Source organism: Crocodylus siamensis, chromosome 4 (genome assembly GCF_052110815.1).
Source record: "Crocodylus siamensis isolate JL-2025a chromosome 4, ASM5211081v1, whole genome shotgun sequence".
Taxonomy (NCBI): Eukaryota; Metazoa; Chordata; order Crocodylia; family Crocodylidae; genus Crocodylus; species Crocodylus siamensis.
In genome coordinates, this window is record NC_143398.1 from 141,780,633 (window position 1) to 141,800,199 (window position 19,567).

General features: G+C 44.3%; 1 protein-coding gene across 1 annotated transcript in view; it reads left to right on the forward strand.

The window, feature by feature from the left end:
* The first annotated feature begins 3,003 nt into the window (after positions 1-3,003).
* Positions 3,004-19,567, forward strand: part of RIMKLB (ribosomal modification protein rimK like family member B) — a 74,289-nt gene continuing 57,725 nt past the window's right edge. The window contains 3 exon segments of the mRNA XM_090043972.1: positions 3,004-3,361; positions 4,721-4,916; positions 12,671-12,892. Of these exon segments, the coding sequence (XP_089900098.1) occupies positions 12,718-12,892 (175 nt within the window). The 5' untranslated portion in view covers positions 3,004-3,361; positions 4,721-4,916; positions 12,671-12,717.

The following is a 19,567-nucleotide window of genomic DNA, read 5'->3' on the forward strand; positions in this document are numbered from 1 at the left end:
TTTTATTATAGCCACGTGTTCAGCATTTTGTTTCTGGATTTTTTCAGCATCCCAGTCCTGCTAGGACTTACCTGCAATTATCTTTTGCTTTCTAGATTTTCACTCAATGGGGAGTTAAACAGATTAGTGTTCATGTTTCCTGCGCTGTTTTGTGGAACAAGACAATGTGATGACAGGGAGTTATGGCACAAAGAGAAACCAAAAGTATAGAGGGGCAAACTGGTCTGTCAGGACAGTGCTCCAAATGATACTAGGACAACTGGAAAATGGGATGATGAAGTCAGCGATGAGGTCTTCTCCTTCATGGCACCCCTATGAGAAAAGCTGCCTGGACAACATCACAGAAGCAGGCCTGGGGAGCAAAACCAAACTGTCTGGAAAGTTCTGCATACAACATTTAAAAAAGTCACTGTTGAAAATAATAGAGCGTACATCTATGATTTCTTTTAACTGTAGGCTATGGTGGGGTGGTGGGGGATAGGGAGGGGTTAGAAGTAAAGGGTGTTGCATGGTAATAGAATAAAACACCATCGTTGCAGAAATTAGGTTTTGCTCCATAAATTGTGCTGAAAGACTACATGGGACTCTCTGTACGGAGTGTGCACAATATACTCTTATTCAAGTGATTCCTGTAGCTGTAGGTTTTACAGCCTGCCTGAAATGGCTCTGGTTGTGTCATATATGCTGATAGTTGTTTAAGTATATTTGTTATGCACGAGGGTGTAGAGATAGCAGCTGCCCTTCAGATGGAAGAGTAAGACTTTGTTGAGATAGGTCTGTCACATGACTGAGAGGTAGAAGGAAGCTGGTTTTGATGCATTACATGCATAGGTGGGTGACAGGTTAGGCGCCACACATGAAAGACAAAGTAATGAGATGAGTTTGTCATGCTGGTGAAAGCTAGGTTGGATGTATGTGTGTTGTAAAGAAAGGCACTGGTTGAGTGTTTCTCAGGAAGCACGTGCAATCTCTGTGGTATGTATAAGTAGAGATTTTCATGCAGGAGACAGCAAGAGGCAAAAAGTTGGGTGTCAGGTGCGTGGTGATGTTGAGCAAGCAGCTAGGTGTGTCACATGCCTAGGAAATAGCTGTGGAAATGTGCGGCAGTGGGGTGGGAGTGCAATATTTGTGCTTGTGTATCCAGCAATACTTGTGCTTGTGTAGATTTGATAGCATGTTAGATATCTCACACAGAAATTTAATGATAATGGCTCATTAAATGTGGTACAGGACTAGCATCCCTGGTGGGTGTCTGGTGTCTGGCACAATTAGCATTTGGGGCATGTCACACACACACATGAGGGAAATGAAAGGCAATAATGTGCATATTTAAGGCATCATACATGGGGTTGGAGGGTAACAGAAAGAAATACTACACATGTGTAGATGGGCCCAGAGTCACATGTTGGAAATATGAGTACTCTCATAAGGACAAAGGATCCACTGACACATTAGGTGTGTGGTGGCAACAGTAGCAAGGGGAAGGGGAGATGAACCCTGGGTGCTGGAGCAAGGGGGGGTGAATGGGGTGACCGTGCTGGGTGCTGAAGCAAAGGGGTGGCAACAGGCACTGGCTAACCGGGGCAGGTCAGGGGACGAAGCCATGAAGCCTTTGTTTCGGGGTGGGTGCAGGGCATGCACTCCCTGGCAAGCATTGTGTGGGGGGGTGCCCCCTGGATCTGTGCGTGGGGTGAGGGTGGGCTGCCACTGTGGGCTTTGCCCCAGGTGCCAAACTTTGTTGCTGTGGCACTGGGTGGCAAAAAGTGTTTGGTGTATTCAACTTTGGGAATGTGGAGAGGTACAGTCAGTACGTTAGGTGACTGGCATAGTGGATATAGGGTGTCTGATACATTGGGTGTGTCACAAGTGAGGGTGTGAGAGGAAAAATGGTAGGTATTTTGCATATGCTAGAGAGGTGTTGGCTGGTGTGTTGGATGTCACAAGCGTTAGTTGCCAAAAGAGCTATTGTTTTAGGGATATGGGAAGACTGTCTTTGCATCACACTCTGGTTAGTAACGAGGAATGATTCAACCCAGCCTGTGTCTTGGACATGTCAAAACATGATAGGCATATGGCACCCGCTGTGTTGTGTGTCTCAGATTTGGATGTAGCAGGCAGTGGGGCCTCCACATCCCACACACGAGGAAGAGGCTATGTAGGCCACAGACATTTTCCATGCAGGGAAACAGGGTAAGAACTGGCCATACAAGATGGGAGTTGGAAGTATCGCCTGCAGAGGCCTACTAGCTGTGCGTGCTGCATTTGTATTGCTGGCATGGAGCGCTGAGCTTGGCGTTTCACACATGCAGGGCAGAGGCCAGCAGCCCAGGCCTCATGAGGCCTGCACATTGCTGTGTGAGGGAACGCTCTTGCATATGAATCAGGCATTAAACCCAACAGGGTGTGCCACAGGCCCATGGCTGTACCACAGGGCCCACGACGTGGTGTGGGCCTAGCTCAGTATAACCTGTACATACTAAGCCCCACAAGGGGCCACCATGTAGCATCCCACTTGCCAAGGGGCCAGAGGCTGTCCACGTACCACGGCCCAGTCAGAGGGGTGGCATGTGAGGCTTGCGTGGGGGCCAGGCCTCCTCCACGTGTGGCTGGCTCGGGACGGTGGGTGCGTTTCCGTGTGTGCAACCCGTATACGCAGGTGCGTTTCCATCAACATCACTTGCACACACTATGGTTCAGAGTTAGACCAAAGGGCCATACTTGGGCTAGGCCTGGGGCAGCGGTGAGGCAATATGTTACGTGGGGGAGCCCTAACCAACATGGCGGTTGGGAGCCGCCGTGGCAGGACGTTACAACCCCCTCCCCCCACCCGCCTGCGGCCTTCGCGCCTTTTGGAGCGCGGCTCGGGAAGGGGGAGAGGGGGGCGGGAGCGCGTCGCGTAGCGCTCGGCAGCGGATGGCTGGAGCTTGCGCATGCGCGCGGCCACCGCCCCCCTCGCGCCCCCTCCCCTCCCCTGGCCGCGCCCCGCCCCCTCCCATCCAGCCCCGCAGCCGGCGCCGCGCGGCTCAGTTGGGCAGCGGCGGCGGCGCGGGCGGGAGGAGGCGGCTGCTCGCAGCACAGCGCGGCGGGAGCGGCGGAGCCCGGGGACACGGTTGCCGCCCCGGCTCGCGGGCAGGAGGGAGGGGCCGGCGCCCCGCGGGACCCGCGAGCCCTGCCCCGGCCTGGGCTGTGCGGCGCGGGCGCGGGCGGGTGGCCGGGAGGCAGCGCTGGGCGGGGCCGGGGCCGGGGCCGCGCCGTCGGTTCAAGCCTCGTGGCGTTGCTTTCGCCGGGGAGTGGCCGCTGCCCCGCCCGCCGCGCCCGGCCGGCCCGGCCCGGGGGCCGCTCCGCCGCCCGCGCCCGCCAGGTCTGTTCCTCGGGGGCGCGTCTGGGCGGAGGATTGAGGTAGCGGGGTGGGGGTGTGTGCAGGTCACTAACGGGGTGTGGGGGGTGTATACGTGTGTGGGTCACTGGGGGGTGAGGGGTGTATCTATGTGCTAGCCCATGCGTGTGTGTGATCCCATATATGCGTGTGGACACACACACACCCTTGCATCATTCATCTCTGCGTATCCTGCTCCTGGCCCCAATCCACAGCCCTTGGCTAAGAGCCAGTCCCCCCAGCACACAGCCAGATAGCCAGTGCCTAGCCAAACAGCCTCTGTTCACACTCATGTGCTGAGTCCCCCCCATCACAATTAGGGGTGTCTCAATGGGGGGTGGGTTATATGTGCTTATTTTCCTGCTGCTGAGTCTCCTTGACACCCCCCCCCCCATCCCCTTGCACCAGGGTCCCCCTTCCTCTCTTTTGTTGTCTTTCCCACCTTCCACCCCACTGAATCAGTGCAGATGTTGGCTTCCTTGATGCCGCACTGAAAGCCGGCCCTTGCCCAACGCCACGCCACGCCACACCACGCCAGCATTCTTCTTTCCATGGTTCACGTTTGGTTCAGTCTGCTCCCAATGCCAGCGGATTTGCGGGGGGGGGGCTGTGATTCCTTAAGAGGAACACGTTGCTCACTTTGCAGCACGCCTCTCCTCAGCTCCCCGTTTCCTTACTTGTCTTGGGATTCAGACATACAATGCTGAAAACAATTTTCTCAGGTTTTTAGAGAATAGGATTTTCTAGCTGTGTTACTTTAGAAGCACTGATTTTTTTTTCTCTCTCTAAACATGCTGCCATTATACATGCACATGCATGTAGTAAAGTGGTTCACATTTTAATTTGTTTCCATTCTAAACACCCCAGTTTTGGGGGAAATGTCAGAACGTATGCTCTATAAACCATTTCCTGATTTTAAATGATTTTCCCCCCTCAGCAAAATGAGGTCCATGAGATCTTTTGGTTGTGTATCTTACCATTTTGTATTCATCACTCTGTTGTTCTCCTTGGAATCTAATTTCCTCTTTATTGGGTAAGGGTTTTTTGTGTTTAATATGAATCTTTCTCTGTCTCTGTAAGTGAAGGGGTTACTTCTGAGAAAACAGAGACACTGAGTGAGACTATTTTGCACAGACAATTCTGTTTCTACATCAGTCTGCTTACTCACCACCACCCTTCTTCCTGGGGGGAGGAGGAGTTGGGAGTCAGTTTTAACAATCCTTCATTCCTTCTTTCCCTGAACACACCTTGGTCTTTGGGGCATCAGCTAGTTATCACCCATTATAGGAACAGGCGAGCGTAATCCTCATCACCCCTTCATTTGCTTTGTGGGATCCACTACAGACATCTTCCCTCCTTTGGGGTGCAGAGCAGAGAGACACTGAGAGGACTTCATTTCCAGATTCTTCTCAGGAGGTACTAGAAAGACAGCATTTCAACTGAGAGAATCGAGATCAAAACAGCATTTGCTGAGGACACTGAAAGAAGCACCCATCTTTGGCATTCCTTCATCTCCCATTCTGTGCTCCCCAAATCTCTGGTAAGTCTCACCACATTCATTCATTCATTCCTTCCCTCATTCATTCACTGTGCTTTTCCCTTCCCTCCCCACTCTAGGAATTAGGAGAGGAGCATGCATAGAGATTAAGAGCAAGGTGGGGAAAAGGAGCTGGGGAAACTGACAGTATACACACAGATCAGGAAGGGTGGGGGGCTTTCACATACCCACACTGCAGGGGAACAAGGACAGGCATGCTGTTCTCAGAGAAAACCAATGGGGGAAATTTATACCTTGCACACACCCGCACAGGCACAGTGAGGGAGGAGGCAGTATCTGAGAGGGTGTTTGGGGAGGGGAAAGAAAAGGTGATGCTGTGCAACTCAACCATCCCTTTGATCTTTCCTGTTGACCAATACCAGCGTTGTGAGGCAGGGAGGGGAGGGAATAGATTCCTTACAGAAGATCTGGAACTGGGGCGTGTGAGTAAGGGATTTTATCACCTAATCACAAGCATGAAGATAGATGAGGAAAGAAAAGGGGGTGGGGATATTTGTATCTGAGACTGAGAAGGGTTGCTAGTATCTTAACTGTCAATATGGAGGGGTTGAGCCAATGAAATCCATAGGGGAGGATGCAGTTGTGCATTTGCCCATCTGCAGGAGAGGGCATGCTGAGAAGGAATGAGGGTGAAGGCTAATGTTTTATGTTTTACCATCCTGCAGTCTGTTTTTCAGACATAGCACTTAATACGTTCTCTTCTCTATTGACTGCTGCAGTCTCTACAAATCTCAGAGGGGGAGTCTGTGTACTGAGGGGAGGAGAGGGGTGTGAATTCAGTGCATGTGCTTTGGGATCACCTTTTTACAGTGACAACCATGTGTAAAGGGAGGATGAATGGCATGCAGCAATAATGGACAAGGCTATACTGCTGTTCAGGATACCTCAGCATTTATTCTATATCCTCTCTATCACTGTTTTATTTTTTAAAGTCTTTTATTCTCTCCAAAGCTCCATAAGTAGTTATATGCCATTAAAAACCTGCAACTAACTGCTCGGAATACCTGGGCCTGCTTTAGGGTTGTCAGGACCAGGATGAGTATTGTTTCAATTATTTATTTCAAAGTGGTTTTAAAGCAGTCATAATGAACGATCAGTGTATTATTTTTGTTTTCTATGTATCTGTTTCTGCTTGGGTGTTCTTTTGATGTACAACTACTCGTGTTAGGTTTTTCATGGATATCTGTTACCTTGGTGTCTTGCCTAGAAGGTTGGTTTTGATATTTCATTTTTCATGATTTTTTTTGTCAGTTTTCAGTTGCTGTTCTCACCATGAGATAGGGATTGGTCATGTTTCTGTAATGTGCCCAGGTATTACTGTCTTCCATGTATAATGACTGCAAAATTCATTCAGAGGTTTTCCCACCAACATGGTGGATATTACTTGGCTAACAGCTCAACCCCATCTTGAAATTGGTGTTATAATTCTGTTCCGTCATGGACTGATGTCTCCTATATTGCAATTACAGTATCTTGAAAGCCTTTGGATCCTCTTATCTTGATGGGGCTTCCAAAACATGGTTGCAGAAATTGCTGTAATGGAATAAGTAAAGTTATGTTTTAAACCTATCCTACCCTCTCAAGCATCCGCTAATTCAAGGAGGAAATTAAAATTCTCATCCCCACCCTAATAATGGAGTTCATAAACAAACAAAAAATAAGGATAGGTGTTTCACTATACAGTATAAATAAAAGAATGCAATTCTCTTTATAGTCAGGTGCATGGATAGGTTTTTTTTTCCTTGGTCAGCTGCTTCCCATACTGAGTGGCTTCTCCCACTTCCAGAATGTTGTTTGATTATCAGTATGACTTCAAAGTCAGAGCTGGGAATTTACTAAAAAGGTGGGAATAGATCTTGTCTTCCAGTCAATAGCTTTGCTTAAATCAGTGGAATTAGTTTGGATACATGCTGCTATAAATGGCACTGGGATCTGACTCAAAACTAGGAAAGAGGTACTGCTGAGAGAGGCTAATGATAATTTTTTTTTGTTCTTAGCCTTACTTCAGACAGCAAGAATGTGCCACTACTCAGATTACTAAGGTGGCCAAATGACATGTAATCCTAATGTTGTGAAACCTCTGGATTTTGCATTCGGTATTCCTGGAGGGAGGAAATGGAGGGAACTCCCCTTGGGTTTTTTTTCCGTTTTTTTTAATGGAGATTTTTTGTGATAGTTGTACTTTAAGAGGATGGGGGTGTAGAACAATTTGCTAAATCATCCATTAGTTGAGAGGGAAATCATTACTAGTTTAGAATTGTTCAGTTTCTCATAGAAAATGGGTTTCTCAGTCCAGCACACATAGGATAACTTGCCGTACTATGTAAAAGCTAAAGTACAGGTTACCATACTTGTCTACAAGAGCTCAAGCGGAAAAGACAAAGAATAGAGGTGTCCATGAAACCTAGGCTTCATCTTGGAGTTGGTTCCTTAACTGTAGGGCACAGATCAGTAGGCATATACTTGGTATACCCATTTTGGGGATAAAGAAATGTTTCCAGGGATTCTTCAGAGACCCAGTTTGATTAGCCTGTTTCCTCCTTATGCTTAGGTACTTAAACTGCCTCAGATCATGCAAGTTTTATTATACAGGCATGCCTCGGAGATATTGCGGGTTCGATTCCAGACCGCCGCAATAAAGCGAGTCACGAATTTTTTGGTTTCCCAGTGCATATAAAAGTTATGTTTACACTATTCTGTAGTCTATTAAGTGTGCAATAGCATTATGTCTAAAAAAACAATGTACATACCTTAATTAAAAAATACTTTATTGCTAAAAAATGCTAAGTGATCAAATGCTGTTGGAAAAATGGCGCCGATAGACTTGCTCGACGCAGGGTTGCCACAAACCTTCAATCTGTAAAAAATGCGATATCTGCGAAGCGCAATAAAGCGAAGCGCAATAAAACGAGGTATGCCCGTATAGAGTATTTGTAGGTAGCAGAGTGACAGTTAAGGAGTGCAGGAGAAGAGGTAAATGGGCAAAAAGTACTGGTATGTGGATGCCACAGTGAAAACTAACATCAGTAGTAGAGTGATGCCACAGCTAAAGTTTCAGATGATGCTTTCATTTAATCTATAATCAAATTGCTGGAGGGTTTGTGATATTTATCCAAAGCAGATATGAGTGAGTGCAGGGATAGTTGATTGGCATTTATCAGTACTTGTTTTTGCTGAGGCAGCAACCATGAGTCAAATCTCTGATGGATTTTTCTTGTTGTAGTCCTCACTTTTGGTCACCCAAATGATTTGAGGATCTGTTCAAAGATGGTTCTGAATTTTGCCATTATGGCTTAAGAGTAAAGGGGTTTCAGCCACTTCTGATTCCTAAGACTTTTTAAATATCTGCCCTCTGCCTTCTTGGCACACACCTGTTTTGGATTCTTTGCTCCTGTAGACACTGGGGGAAGTATTTAGCGCATACCCAGCATTGTCTTGGGCTACATCTCTGTTAGATTAAAGAGGGTGGAGTTGTCTTTGAGGAGGAGTTTAGGAAAGCACATTCTACTCAAAAGCTTAATGCTGTATGTAGCTGTTTTAAGGGAACATTTCCCCTTAAAAGGCCATGTTCTCAGGAACATAGGAGGGAACCTTGACATGTCCAGATTAATACAACAAATTGCTGTTTTTTTTAGCATATCCCCAATAATGAGAATTTTGACCATGGAAAATATTAATTAGATCTTGGAACTGCCATGTCTGGTCTGTCTTTTTGACAGGGAATTTGGCAAACAGGACCTTGGAGTCCTAGCCCCATTTATGATACTGCCTGCCCTTTGACTTTCTAAGCAAGTCAGTCATCTGTCCTCAGTTTCCCTGCCAAGAAAGTGAGGGTATTACCTACCTGATTCACAGTGGTGGAGGAAGGTCAATCTTAATTTTTATAAAATACGTTATTATTCTTAGATTGAAAGTGTTCTAGAATGTTTTATTCTAGGGAGACAGATATCTGCCCAAAGTGTTCCTGAAATGCCCTATAGTTTAATAAGTAGGTGGCAGTATCTAGATAACTTCTCTCTTTCATGGTCATGCTCCAGCTCCTTGTGATACTGTGTGGTGAAACAAAGGCTAAGAAAGGGATTATATTCTCCAGCTTCATTCTTGCTCTTCAGAAAAAGTCAAAGGGCAGCAAAACCAATGACTAGGAGAATTAATAGAACTTCTGCTCCTTCAGTAGGATGGAACTATGTTAGGAAGAAGAGACTTGAGAAAAAGAGAGCTAGAGGGAGCAGACCCTATGGTAATGGTAGAGAAATTGAAGGGTATTTTGTTGGTAAGGAAGACTAGTAGTGTAGGAGAGAATTCAAATTTGTTCCCTTACATCAGTGTCAAAACCAGTGGTAAAAGATGCACATGTGTGGAATCTGTAAGGGCTTTTGGTTGACCTGGTCTTAAAATAAAAATGTTTCTCTGGGATGTTCTTAATATTTCATGGTTGGTCTTAAAATGAGGCAGGCTGGCCTTTTTCAAGCAGGTAGCATGCTTTTGAAAAGGAACAGTAGGTGATGCTCTTCTGTCTTTCCTTAATAGTAAGGAGCTGTTTGTAGAGAGCATAAAGGGGGTCAAATAACCTAAAACCTTCTAAGTTTGGCTCTTCCTGAACATCTTACTGTTGGTAATAGTAAAGCTCAAACATCCTCTTCCACTTCATTCTTAACTTTATGCAAAGAGAGCTGTGATAACCTAGCCAGAGGGGAAAAAAAACTACTCAGAATCTGATGCAAGAGAGGAAAGTGGGTAGGGTCAAATTCCCAGCCAGGGTAAGCTCAGCTTTCCCTTCTCTCGTGTTTAGAAAGCAGCAGAGTCTTAGTGCTCAGGACCCAGTTTTTTATCCTTGTATTGGCCTCTCCCTACTAGGAGTGTAAAACTGGAAATGTTTCTCTTGCAAACTTCACTCCGCAGCTGAAAGGAGAAAGCATTCCATTTCCTACTTCAAACATGAACATTTTAGTTGCTGTAGGGAATAGGTACTACCCTATTTGCTTCTGGGTTTTATTGTTTTTTTTTCCCCTTTCATCTGAATAAAGAGGTAGAAGAGGTGATCCTGTTGCTGCTTTTAAGTTTCTGAAGCACTAGGAGCAGCGCAATGTTGATATGATCTTTGACAGTTACTTGCTGCCAAAATAGCAGGAGTGAATATGACCGTTCTTTTAATTTGATTCTTGTACTGTTTAACATAGCTTTAAGTAGCAGCAGAGAGCAAAAACTTTAATTTTAAAGTATTTTATATAATTTGTTTTTATGGTTGCCCCTCCCAAAACAGTTCTGAATATAATTTGAAGTAGGTTCTCTCTACTGAAGAACTGCCTGCCTGCATGTGGAATTTGTTTAGAGGTTAGATTTATTTTAGTCTAGCCTTCTATATGTAGAGCCTAGACTGCTGCAGTGGGCTTTATGTCGGACTGCCCTTGACCATTTGGAACCTGGTGCAGAACGGGGCAGCTCACCTGATGGAGTTGGTCAGGCAGAAGTGCACTGCTTCAGAGTCTGCATTGATTCTAGTTGCTTTTTGGATGCAATTCATCATGCTAACTTTTGACCTGCAGGGCTGTAAACTACTGGTTCTTGACCTCAATACATTCAAGGGACCCGTCAGAAAATGCCAGCTCTTAATTTTCACTTGTTTTTTGACTATAGAAGGATAAAGCAATTCTGTTGCAAAGAACACAGAAAGACCATAGCAGGTCCAAATATTTTTGACAATATGGATTCCTATTTGAAATCTCTGCACTTATCTTGTGAATCATGCGTACGTGTTTGCACATCCAAAAGTACTAGTATTGTGTGGCATCCTTGAAAGGATCTCATGGCACCCTTACCAAGAATCACTGCCTTGAACAGTCTTGGCCCTACATACACCTTCTCTCTTGTGCCCTATCTCAATCCGTAAGATCAGCTGAGAGCACCTTCCTACAATTATTATCTGCAAGGGCTGGAAGGGATCTTGAAAGGTCCCTTCCAGCCCTTACAATCTATGAATCTGAATTCCAAATTTACTTGGTGAAAACACGTGGAAGATAATTCTCCGAAGTAGCTTCTTTGCTCTGGAACTCTGTGCCTCTTGTGGCCTGTCAGAGTCTGAGCCTAGACATGTTTCAAGTGCTGTAAGATCTTTTATTTAGGCAGGCATTTAAGAAACACGGTTATGTTGATCTACTGTTCGGGAAGTCCTTGCTTGTTTTTCATAAGTAATTTTGTAAGCCACCCTCTACTTTTTGGAAAAATACCATATAACTCTAATAAATGAATTAAAATACATTTTGTCTTGTTACATCCATTAATCAACCACTGCTTGTGTGTTTCTAGTATGGTCAAGCAAAGTGGCTACTTGTACCAGCAGATTAACTTCTGCTTGAAACCCGTGTTGACAGTGATGATGTTGTCAGTGTTAGCGGTTTATGCCAGTGCAGCTACACTTATGTAGCTGATCAGTGACAAGTGTAAGTGGACCGAATCTATAGTTTAAATCTGCAGATGGGCTGCTCCAGTATTTTCAAGAATTCCTTTCCCTAACACATGCTCTGTCCTAGATGTTGGGGAAAATTTACATAATAGGAACAAGTTGTTGTTTGTTTGGTGGGGTTTTTTTGTTTGCATAATAGTCTTTCTTGGACATGTTAGAGGCTTTTTTTGTAAGCAGATGGCAAATGTACCATGTCAGTAACTAGAGACTAAAGTTCTCTGTATAGTCAAAGCAAGGAAGCAGTAACAGTGTACATCTGTACTTCCTTAGCTGTAATCTCCACTAACAGTGTTCATGCTATAATTTACGATTTTTGTATGTGGGAGATGGAAGTCCACGGGTGTTTTCCATGTATAAGGAAGAGATGGTTTTGTGACAAAGGAACTGAACTGGTACTTGGAGTTGATTTTCCTGTAAGCTGAATCTATGATCTTGAACAAGTCATTTAATTTTTTGCCTTTGCTTTCCATGAATAAATTGGGACAATACTTTGAGTTTTATGGATACCCCAATTGTAATAGATCTGTCCTGGCCGTACTGCTTGCACTAGAGTAGTGGTTTTCAACCTGTTTTCGCTTGTAGACTCCTAAAAAATTTGACTGAAGGTGCAGACCCCAAGTGTGGGTATTCACATACTTTTGATCACAGTTATCTTTCGTAGACCCCTTAGACATAGTATGCAGACCCCCAGGGATCCATGGACTACAGGTTGCAAACCACTGCACTAGAGCTTTGATTGAAGACCCAGAACTTGTTTCACAGGTTACCAGGCAATCACTTAGTGAAAATACTTTGTTACTACTATTCTTACATCTGTTACTGATTGGCCTTTGTACTGTTCCTCTGTGAATCAAGTTATACATTTTTATGCTGAAAGGACAGCTGCGTGTAGAGCAATAGTTTTCAGCATTTTTAGACTCAAGGCATCCCCTGGAAAATGCCAGCATTTAGCTGTTACTTGTGTCTTAATGATGGAAAAACAATAGCACGATTCTCTCTGTTGCAGAGAACTTGGAGCACAAGACTGGAATGTTTTTGATGCTTTAGATTCCTATTTGAACTCTGGGTTTATGCTGCAAATCAGACATATGAGTTCGCACATTTAGTGTTTCATGGTACCCCAGGACACTTTTAAAAGGATCTCAAGCCTCCTTGGTTGGGAATCAGTGGTATAGAGGGAAAAGGTTAGAGGCTGAAGGAGAGCTGAGGACAGAACCTTTTTACACTAACATGTTTGGGTTTTTTTTTTTTTTTTACCTTCTTTATTATCTAGAAGCTTCATTGAAAAGAAACCCCGGAGGTTGCAAGACCTAGTCCAAGATGTGCAGCTCAGTTGCTCCCAGGCTGTGGTTTTTAACAGATCGTCGCATCAGAGAAGACTACCCTCAGCAGGAGATCCTGAGGGCGCTCAAGGCTAAGTGCTGTGAAGAGGAACTAGACTTTCGGGCCTTGGTGATGGATGAAGTAGTACTGACCATTGAAGATGGGAACCTTGGTGAGAATTAGCTTAGTTTGGGGGCCAGGCGGGTATCTATTAAGCAAGACTGTTGCAGTTCATGATCACCCCTGTTTTAAGATTGTGTATGTGTGTACATGCATATACATGCCAGCACATCATATTGAATCTAAATTAATAGGGATATCAGTCACTTCTGATACCTGATTGTGCTTATATCTAAGGTGATCTTTAAATAGAAATTGTTGATTTTTGTGAACCTGCATTTGGACTACGTTGGTCCTTCAATTGTAGAATTAGGGGAAGGAGACTGTCCTTTGAGAGTTGTATTCAATCCAATTTCTGCATTTTTGGCAGGTTCACCATACTGTATTGAGGGGTTCTCTGTGTGTGGTATGAGATTAATCATATTTAGGGTGTCCGGATAGAACAAGTGACTCTTTTCATTTTGTGTTCATTCTGTAAGCGCAGATGGTTTGTGTTTTAGATGGGAGTTCTGAGGAAAATGCACTAAGGTTTATTTTCAGGCTAGGTACTTATTCCAGTTAAATATTCAAGTGAGTCTTGAGGTACAGCAAACAAAATGAAAGGGAATTTCACTTATCAATATAACCTGTCAGGAGTCTGGAAGGAGAACTTGAGATGACTAAAGCCTGTCGTCTTAAAATATGCGATGGGCGTACATACCCCAATGGAAAGATGTCTGGAATAGAGTGAGCAGCAAGGAAATTATGTTTTAAAAAAAACCCCAACACATTTATGTACAATATTCATGATCATGATCTTCCCAACATGTTTATTGTTGTTTTTTTCCTGCCCATTTTTAAGAGTTAATTTGGCTCCTTGGTTTGTGCCTTTGTAATTTGGTTGGGAGATGGTCCTGGAGTTGGCAAAGGCTTGTCCCTGAGCATGTTCCCAAAGTGTCTCCTTGTATCTTGCTAAAGCAGCTACATGTACTTTTGAAAAATCGGGCTGGAAGGGAACAGTTGGAAGTCATTCAATCCAGTACCTTGTTCAAGTTAGGATCAGCCCCATTTAAACCATCTCATTCAAGTGTTTGTCTATCTTGCACTTAAGTGCATTCACTGATGTAGATTCCAGGACCTCAGTAATTGTTCTAGGCTACTTGCAGATGGTGGGGGGGAGGGGGGAAGAATGTGTTTTACTGGAAGAAGCAGTGTGTTAGTTTGACCTGGCTCTGCAGCATCTATATAGATTGGATGCTTTAGTGGGCCTTTTTTGGTGCTTTCATCTAATAGCTGATTCAATCAGCTATTAGATAAGTGCCAAAAAAGGCCCACTAAACCACCCAATCTATACAGACACTGCACAGCTGGGTTGAACTAATGTGCTGCCTTTTCTGGGCATAAGCATGCTGAATTTAAAATAAAGCACTTTTTTGTTTTGTTTTGATTTTCCACGTCTGCAAGCACCCCAACTGCTTAACCATCCTTTCAGGTAGAAAGGTTTGTCTAGTATTGCCCATAACTTTTTCCTTGTTGCAATTTAAAACCAATGTTGTTCATTATGTTCCCCATAGACACAGAATAGCCAGTCATCATCCTCTTTATAACACCCCTTCTTGTATATGAAGATTATTGTCAAATAACCTGTCAGTCATTTTTTTTCTCCAACCTAAATAATCCCAGTTTTTTCAAAGTTTTTCTTTGTATGTGATCTAATCTCTGATCCTTGATAATGGCTTCTCTTCTTTCCCAACCCTTCCGACTTTTTCTACCCTGTATGTACTCAGTTTGAAGGGTAAAAACCTCACCAACCTTGAGGTGGCATTAGACTTTTCAGTGGGGCTTCAGGTAGAAGTTAAGGTGTGGATCTCTTCTTTCTCCCCATCTATGCATGTAATAGCTTATTCCACTGATGCATAGATAATTTAGCCAAGTATGGTCTCCACAGCCTGAAGTGCTGATCAGTTGAAAACCACCTATGCATCCTTGACACAATCTGTTATTGCTGTTCACCATTTAGTGCTCCCTTAATGGACAATTTAGGATAAGAAAGAAAGGAAAGAGAAGGAAAGCTACATTATTATGCAATGTAGAGCACTGCTACTGAAGGTAAAAGAATGAGAAAGTAGAGATGTAGAGAAATAGGAAAAATGGCATGAAGGAAGCAAATAAAAAAAAGAAGAAATTCAGTGAAGATTTAAAAAAATTATTTACTCTGTACAAAATGTCTGCATAAGTATACCATAATGTCCACTGAGCATCTTTAAAGGAGTGGGATGGCATGTTCTTGAGGGGTGGGAATTGAAATTTGCTATGGCCTGTCTTAGCTGGGTAGGCTATCAACCTTGCTTTTATCTCAAGTCAACCAAGGTTCTGTCTCCTGAACTTTCTTCTCTCTTGCTTGTTTTTGTGGTTGCTCCTTTGTACTGATCCAAATCTGTGGACAGCACACAGGCAAAATGGATCTGTTTCTTCCAGTCTTACTTCTTTCTCTCTCTTGTAAAATGTTTCATGTAACCTAGGAGGTTACACTAAAACAGAAGCCAGGAGATTATTATTTCTGTCCTGACTGCTATACATTGAAATGCCCAGAATTATTGAACAAGATCTCACTCCACACAGAGAAGTTACAGAAGCTTATTCTGGTGAAACAGAAATTAGAATTCCAATATCTGAATGTGGTAAACTCAAGCTCCTTCATTTAGCTATGTGTCTCCCAAAAAGATTGTTTCAGTATTTGTGCCTGTTTATGTTGTTAAATGGAGTAAATGTGCAGGTTTACCCATTTCTGGTTTGAAGGTGACTCGTGTATAATGTCCCAACTAAGATTTGTCTTTTAACTGGGATGATAGTTTATGGTTCCACATTTCCAAATGAAAATATCTCTCTCTCTCTCTCTCTCTGTCTCATGTTAGATTTGCAAAATATGAAATAGTAGAATTAAGGTTGGAAGTCTGATATTTTGTCAGTGATACACCTGGGTTGGAAATTCAGAGTCAAATTAGTGACAGGTGAGATTAAAAGTGTAGAGTGCCTAATAACAGTAGTATAAAGTTAGCTACTTGTATCTTCTGAGAAACAGTGACTAGGAAGAGGGTATTCAGTGTAATTGTATAGCAGGAAACAAAAAAACTGATACAAAGAAATACTTTGTGTAACTGTTATGTATGACCCCTGGATCTTGTTGATACAATGCAATCACTGAGGACAAGCACTTAGAAGAAATCAAATTGGATTGTAGGTTTATATCAAAATTGAGAGCATGTGAAACAACTGTAAGTAAAGCATTGATTTTTGTTTATTTTGTTTTGTTTTTCTGTTAAGCTTGGAAGGGGTGGAAACCTCCATGAGTCGAGGCATAAATCAGGTATGATGTGGTTGAGATTATTCTTCCCATAGGAAGAATTCCTTTCTGTCTTCCAACCTGAGGGTTCTTGTACCTTGGGCACTATTGGTGATAGGGTATGAAGTTTTCTATGATAGGAGGACTGCTTTTCTGATATGGTCAGTATGGTACTTCTGTCTAGAATATATTAGAAGTAAATAAGATGAACTTAAGCAAAGACTTGAGACTAAATATTAGAAAGTATGTCCTAACAGTAAGAATTCTGTTTGGCCTTGGGAAAACTAATAGAGGTACACCAATATATCAGTCCACATAACATCAGCACCGATAAAAGGAAAATTGACATTATCAGCAATTGGCTTTTTTTGACTGGAGTATCCAATAATGTCACTGATAAATGCTGTGTGCAGGCATGTAGCTGCAGCATACATGTGGCCAGGAATGCAGCCCAGAGCAGCTGCCTGCTAAGTCTGTGGGGAGGAAGGGGTGTAGGAGGGACAAGATCAAGGCCCCCATGGTGAGGGAGGGAGTGGAGCTGGGGCAGGGGCTGCCCAGCTGGGGTAGGGCACAGGACGGAGCTGCAGGTGGCTCATCTGGGTGGTGGGAAGGAGTTGGCTCCTGCCACTGCACACACTCCCAGGGGAGGCGGGGGTATGTGCCCCCCTGCATTTGTATGTGGGTTAAGGGTGGGCTGCTTGCTGCAAGCTTGGGGCTGGGGACTGTGCCAGCCTCTTCCCAGCATGGGGGCTGGGCCGAGGCTGTGCTTGGGTTGGGTGGGGTGGGGCAGGCAGCAGTGGCACTGGAAGTGGGGCTATGGGGTGGGCTACAGCAACTCCAGAATTCACTGTAGCCCCCCTCCCAGTGTCGCTGCCTGCCCCATCTCTGCCCACACTGAGTGTAGCCCCCAGTCCCACCCAGTGAGAAGAGGCTGGTGCAGCCTCTGGCTCTGAGCCTGCAGTGGGCAGCCTGCCCTCGCTCCATGTACAAATTTGGGGGGCACATGCAGGGTTGCACACAAGAATGGGGAGCCACCACCTCCCCCCATCCTTCCTGCGCCCCCCTGATGAGCTGCCAGCAGCTTTGTCCCATGCCCCGCCCTGCCCCAGCTGGGCAGGCCCTGCCCCAGTCCCACTCCCTCCCTCACTATGGGGGCCTTGATCTGGCCCCCTACCCCCACCTCTTCCCCCCACAGACCTGCCAGCTGGATGCTGCTTTCCAAGCTGCTCAGCTGCATAGTGGCTATCAGATCAGTATTGTCCAGTATGGCTGTTTAATAATCAGTCATTGGTATCAGCCAAAAAAATCTATTGGTGCACCCCTAAAAACGATTCCATGGCCTGTGGTAGAAAGGAGAGAGAGATTCTATTGTTTGGGCCACATTTAAACTAAGCTAAACTGGACAGTAGACTGTATGGAACACAGTGCTATGAGAGGAGGCGGGCAGTGGACAAGATACACCCTTATGGTTGTCTCCTCAAGTAAAGTTTGTTTGCTTTTTTTTTTGTGAGAGGGAGAAATGGAGTGCAAAGCATAACTGCTGCTCAGGGTAGCTGTAATGAGCTCTAGACTACTCCTCGAATCCCCCCATTATATTTATAGCACATTCATCTTTAAGGGTTGTGCTCTCTAATTATCAGTACTATCAGCTCGTCTTTTGGGGGTGCCAGTTCCTTCTTGCTTGTTGATGCTTGCTGGGGAGGTGTGGAGGCTGGTTGCAACACAAGACTCTTTCATAAGCAGGAACAACTACTGAACTGAATGAACCTTGAGTGTCCTAAATATTGTTGAAGGTGAAAGTTGTTTGTTTGTTTTTTTCATAGGATTTCCTGGGCTTCTATACTGGGAATTCAAAAGCAAACAAACTGCCTAAAAGACTATAGGAAGAAATTACACTAATGTGGGTGCATAAAGGAGAATATCTGAACTGTGATCAACGGGCCTGTTTGTTGTCTGTTGGATGACATCTGAAAACTGGATAATGATTCTGGTTTTGTTTTATTTGTCAGGGAGAAGTTAATGAGAGAAAAGTTGAAATGTTCCCTGTCTGCAGTTAATGGGGATTCCTGGTCTAGTCACTCATTTTTTTGGTAACTAAGACCTATAATGATGAGACTGCAGTTCATTGCAGGTCTCTGACCTAGCTCTCAGCCACGTCGTAGGAGCTAATTCATTTTCTATCATGAGATCTGTCCCTTGTTCAGCCACTGACTTGGAAACCAGTTAGATGTAGCTGAGATCTTGTCTCATTAAGCTCCTGGGTGACAGCCAAACATGGCAATGGGAGTGAAAGAACTAGGATGTTGGGGTCATTTCTGCAGGATAAAAAGGAGCTAAAAGAAATTCAGAACTAGAATGATGAGTGTTGCCTTCACCAAAACATAACGAGTGTGCTTGGATCAACTTGATCTATTGTTGAAAAGGGTTTTAATGTAATTTTAAAATGGTCCTTCTAAAAATTGTAAGAGCCACCCCTAAATCATCCATCATAGGTATCTTTTTTTCTGATTCGCTTTCAGCCGCCTCTTTTTTTTCTAGCTGCTTACCTTTTGCTTGCTTCAGCATCCTCCTGGTATTTGTTAGTCCAACAGTACTGTTCTGTTTGGGAGCCTTCCCTGCAGTTTGCAGGAAATGGCTCTGGGAGTGATCGAACAGAGGCCAGCGGCCTTGGCGACGTGCCTTGCTCAGCACTGCAGAATTGACCTATCTCCTGTTGTTTGCTGCTGGCAGCAGCATCCAACACAAGCTGATTCCCTGACAGTGGGGAGGTTGCAACTCTACAGTAGAGGCTGGTTTATTAAAAATTGTACTGAGTACAGAGTACTCAAAACCAAATAGAAAGCAAATCTCTTTGGTGCTGGTGGGAGGTGATACAGTGGGAGCCTCTTAAAACTGACAAGCTCTTTTTCCTGATCCTGAACAGGGAAAGTACAAATGTTTGGGTGTTGCTTTCCTGTCAGCCGAAGTACCTCAGCTTTGAGCTGATGGGGCCATCCTCGGGATAAAAAACAAGGTTAACCTGTGAGTTTTTTCAGTTCTGCATTTCTCTGTATGTTGCCAGCAGTGCTTAGTTAGACATCCATCAGTTCAAATGATACTGTCCTGCTTCTTCCACTCCATTTCCTCAGTAGTCCATTTCATGCAGGCCACCAAACCATAGTGAGATTGGACTGACTTTTCTTTCTGCCAGGCTGAGTTGAATTTGAACTGGTGTTGGATTGAACTCTGTTTATATTCTGAAAAAAGTAAAAACTTGTTTTAAATGCCAATGTTATTCAGAATTATGTACAAGATTCAAGTATAAAACCAGTACTTGAGAATTGCTTTGTTCTTTTACCTGTGTAATAAGAGCTGGTGTTGATTTTCCACGCCCCCTCCCCCAGTAATGATCTTCCAAAATCTGAT